This window comes from Palaemon carinicauda, chromosome 8 (genome assembly GCF_036898095.1).
Source record: "Palaemon carinicauda isolate YSFRI2023 chromosome 8, ASM3689809v2, whole genome shotgun sequence".
NCBI classification, from domain to species: Eukaryota; Metazoa; Arthropoda; class Malacostraca; order Decapoda; family Palaemonidae; genus Palaemon; species Palaemon carinicauda.
In genome coordinates, this window is record NC_090732.1 from 152,379,900 (window position 1) to 152,384,899 (window position 5,000).

The 5,000-nt window shown below is 33.8% G+C and overlaps 1 protein-coding gene across 1 annotated transcript in view; it reads right to left on the bottom strand.

Annotated features, from left to right (window-relative positions):
• Positions 1 to 5,000, bottom strand: part of LOC137645496 (LIM/homeobox protein Awh-like) — a 26,858-nt gene that overhangs the window by 1,500 nt on the left and 20,358 nt on the right. Inside the window, exons 4-5 of the mRNA XM_068378302.1 lie at positions 3,798 to 3,887; positions 1 to 1,715 (exon numbers count right to left, since the gene is read on the bottom strand). The exon at positions 1 to 1,715 is cut by the window's left edge and continues 1,500 nt beyond it. Coding sequence (XP_068234403.1) covers positions 1,654 to 1,715; positions 3,798 to 3,887 — 152 coding nt within the window. The 3' untranslated portion in view covers positions 1 to 1,653. The remainder of the gene's footprint in view (positions 1,716 to 3,797; positions 3,888 to 5,000) is intronic.

Here is a 5,000-nt window from a genome sequence, read left to right on the forward strand (position 1 = left end):
AGAACCCACTACACAATACAAAATATAGTTTGCGTTAAAATGAAGTTATCACCGGGAATATAGTTTGAAAATTACTTATGGAAAGGATACTCGTCAGCAGACGTCTCTCCCTTATTAAGCATTGCATTAACCCCAGGCAACTGTAAACCTCTTCAAGTTATGCGTGGCAAGACCTCCCTGGCAAGCCTTCGGCACAACACCTAACACTGAAAAACACGAAATTTGCTCTGACGTTACCTACAGATACGGACGATGTTGAAAAGGTTTTCGGATTTTTCCTATGACTGGTGCCACTAAGAACTGGTTCGTGAATTTAAAAGATAAGGAAATAGTTCCCTTGCGTAACACTAATTGTGAACAGGTTATAAAATCCTAGAATTATTCTGTAGTTACTGAAACAAAGATTTGTTACAGTACGAATGAAACTGTATTCAAGGGTAGATAGCACTGAGATAAATAATTCTCAAGGTTGGTAACGTATTGAAAAGTGTGTAAATAAGGGTTTTAATCCAAAAATAAACAGATTTTAAGGGCTGGTATGAGAAAATAATGCAGATTTAAAATACAAATAAAGTGAGTAGCGCTGATTAAGAAGGCTAAAGCAAATCACATTTTACTGGATCGTTAAAACATACATGAAGTACTTAAACACCAAATTACAGTCAAAGGTTTCATAGATCCTATATATAGGAAAGTGGGAGGTAACATCGGCAGATTGCTAAAGGTTTTTTTAAAAAAGCAGTTTATCTATACAATAAATGACGATGGTGAAAATATTGATGATTGATGAGATGGGGCCATTGATCATCTCTTGTCTCCACAGAGAGAGAGAGAGAGAGAGAGAGAGAGAGAGAGAGAGAGAGAGAGAGAGAGAGAGACGTATTCATCTGTAAGATAGGGGATAGTAACATCCACAGAATAATAATCTGTTGGTATACCAGGAAGTAATAAATATAAGGGAATGAGTGAAAAGTGGCATAGACAAAGTCAAGACCCCCTTGAGAAATGCACGGCGGAGCATGGAATTCAGTTCATGGGTGATTGTTATGTACAGATACGGAATGTGATTACGTGCATGTTCTCAAAAGGTTCGCCAGCGTAATATAAAACGCTCGATAAGGCGACAACTGCTTTGCATAGGCCTATGAAAGCCAGGGCCCCGGAAGAGATGAATGAATGAACGCTACGTATCTTCTCCTGTGAATGAAACACCTTAATCGGTACTTTGTACAGATACCATAATCCTATTTTCCGGAATTGGATCTCAAGCTGCAAAACAAAAGCTATCGACAGTTAATCAGTCTAGAGGAAAATATCTTCCAAGTTCTTGAAGTTTAAAAAACACATTTCCTTTATCTAAACCAAAAGATTTTTAAGAAATTATGGGCATTGCCGTAAAGAGACTTCTTCATTTTCTTTAATATCGAATAAAGACGGAAGAAATCTCATTGTTCAAGACATAAATGAGCCACAACAACTTTCTCAAAAAGACTCTTTTCATAAGTGACCGAATATGACTTGTCAAAAAACGAAGCTGGAGAACAGGTAATCCAGAGGTGATCAGGGCGAATCTATTAAGGTGAGACATTGTCAGGTAGAAGAAGAGAGATGTCACCAGTGTGACGAAGATGAAGGTCACCCGGAGTCGTGATGTCACACTTCCCCTTGCATCATCGTCATCACGGGCGTCTCTGGAGAGGAGGAGTCATCGGGCTCTGAAAGAGATAAACGTAAGTAAATAGATTAGTAAACAATTTAGCTTTGGTGTGCAAGATATACAGAGAAGTGAAGCGGAAATATTTTCTCAATTTGCAAGAGGCGATCGTATGTAAATCACTTAATGAATAAACTCCGAGTATGTAAGAAGTTGGCTATGAGTAGTAAACAAATTTATTGGTGTGCAAGAGATACAAAGTAAAGCAGAAGTATGTTCTCAGTTTGCAAGAGACAATCGTATGTAAATCAGTCAATAAATAAACTCCAAGTCTATAGGAAGTCAAAATTAATAAATTAACAAGTATAAAGCTTTGGCTTTACTTTTGAAAATAAATAGAAATAAACTCTCCAAGTGTCCCCTAATATATAAATACTTTGAATTTGTTTATAGGTAGATCCTATTTAAATCCATTTTCTTTTACTATAAAAGATGAACGGTACTAATTTACGTGTGAAAAAAAATATTTTTTTATTAATAAACCAAATCACCAATTCACTAAACCTTAGGTAAAATCAGTATGTAAATAAACAACTTAGTGATTTGAGAAAAGGTTTATGAATCAAAAATAAAATTCCAGAAATTTCTGAGATTTTCGAATGAAAAATTCCTTATTTATTAAGACTTAAGGACGAGGCACAAAGACAAATAATAAAAGGAAAATAAATCACATAGTAGAAATAAATAAAATCTGTCTTGAAAACTGAGGCCATAGAGCAAGAAGAAAAAAAAAATTGAAAACATTCTAAATCACGAGGCCTAGAGTAGCAAATAAAAATGCAATTGTGGTGCTTCAAATGTTTAAAGACATAGTATAAAATTGGGTAATTGTTTACAACACCACGCTCTCCATTTACTCCAATATAGTGCAATCCTGCAATTCTCATCTTCTTGCACAGTAATTAGGTGGTTATTTAAATTCTGGGAAAGCAATAATTAGCAAGATATGTTGAGGAAGGGGGAAGGGGTTATAAAAAGAAAATAACTCGGTTTCCTCACCAAACGACTTGGAACTGACATGTCAACAAAGTCAACCAAACAGAATTCGTGATGACAGCGTACATAAACAGAAGTTCGTGATGCCAGCGTTCATTTAACATACTGTATATTCAAAATATACTTAATTAAAAATTGATTAATTTACTCAAAAGTGTCCATAAAATATGTAATTTACAAATAGTGACACTTTTAGGTAATCACTCAATTTTTGATTAAGTGTATTTTGAATGTACAGTATATCAAATGTATGCTGGCATCACGAACTTGTTTTTGTACGCTGGCATCGCGAATTCTGTTTGGTTGACGATGTTGACATGTCAGTTCTAAGTCGTTTGGTTAGGAAACCGAGCTATTTTCTTTTTATAACCCCTTCCCCCTTCCTCAACATATCTTGCTAATTATTGCTTTCCCAGAATTTAAATAACCACCTATTTACTGTGCACGAAGAGGAGAACTGCAGGATTGCATTATTTTGGAGTAAATGGAGAGCGTGGGGTTGTAAACAATTACCTACAATTGGTTAAATGAATTGACTGAGCAGGAGATATAAAATCTTTTTACTAAAATTTGCCTTTGCCTACAACAATTATAGAAATAACAAGCTAAACGTTCCATATACATACATAACTAAAGTGGCACCCAGTAGAGAGCATGCCTTTGTCACCCCAAGCAGTCTTATTTTGCTCCACTGCGTACTTGTACCTCTGTGTATTTCCTTCAAAATCTATTAGATTTATCCTTGGGTTTTACCCCACATGTCCTTCAAGTTTCGTTGAAACTGATTTAGTAGCTTTTTGTGTAATGTTGTTCACAAACAAAAAATAAACTAACAAAATATTGGCCATTTACTTAACATTGCGATAATTTTCAAAGTACTGCTGCGTACTTGTACTTTGATGTACTTTATCCAACATGTTACAGATACATCCTTTGGTGATGACTACCAAATTTGGTCAAAATTGATACATTAGTTTTTGTGCAAAGTTGCTTGCAGACAAGCAAACAAATAAAAAAACAAAACAGACAGAAGTGAAAACAAAGCCTTGGCATGGCGAAGGCAATAACTGAAAGAAAATCCACTCACCAACGCTCTGTGGTCTGAAGGAATACATGAAGTGAAGATCAATGGTTCTTGCTAGGGATCCATTCATATCCTGCAATGCCCGATCCAGACCTGGAATGAAAAGATAAATTGTATGCAATTATCATGTTAAAATACCTGCCCATATTCTTTTATAAGGCAGAATTTGTTTTAAATGTTATTTCGTTTACTAGGAAATTACATTCATCAAATTTTGGCATCGTTGTGATTTCCTGCTTTCACTTTTATTACGTATTCCAATTATAATTGCATCATTATATGTTTATTACATGTTACCGTGTTACAACAATTATGCTAATATTATCAATATTCTATTATTAGGAATTCTTTTGCTCTCGTTGAAAGTTATTGCTAACGATATCATTGATAAATCATCATCACTATTAAGCCTTTTACAATGATGTAGCAAAACAATCTACAGTATATGGTATCATTATTAACGCTACAACTCTATATTTCCATAATAACTATCAAAGTTATTATTCTAAAATATATTATTACCATTGGTGAAGAAATTTTCCAAAACATCAAGTTAAGTCACATAATCATATTCTCGTTGGACGATTTAAGATAATAGCGAAAAATATTCACACTATCATTGTTGGTTGCCATTAGAAAAATTATTACTATTTAATATTCGTGCAAATTGAATAACTAATAGAAGTCTTTTTTTCTTCTTTTTCTTCTTTTTTTCACGAAATTAGGCGATCTTAATCAGAGATCTTGATTCTTTGCCTCAAAGAACCATCATCATTCGAATAAACAATCAATTTTGATTTGATGATTTTATCAAATAAACAAATAATGATGAAAAGCAAAACCAACAAAATAACAACAGCAATTATAATAGTTTCACTACGATTAATCCAAAATGATAATACAAGAAAATAATAATAACACATACAGAACACAACTAATCAAATCAAAACAATTAAACCTCATCTTTAAAAGACTAAGATGAGATTTTCAACCTTGGAACTCGATGAGTATACTATCAATTCAATCTTAGATCATTATGAGCAACCGCTAACCAACCTTTAAAACTGTTACCCCAGTTTTTAGTGTTAAACAATGTTCGGTTGACCTTATTCCAGGATCATCTTCGACCGGATTTGCTCCTCTCTAAGGGACATTACTCTTATGTTAATAAACCGATACAGTTGGAAATATGATTTTTTTCATTTC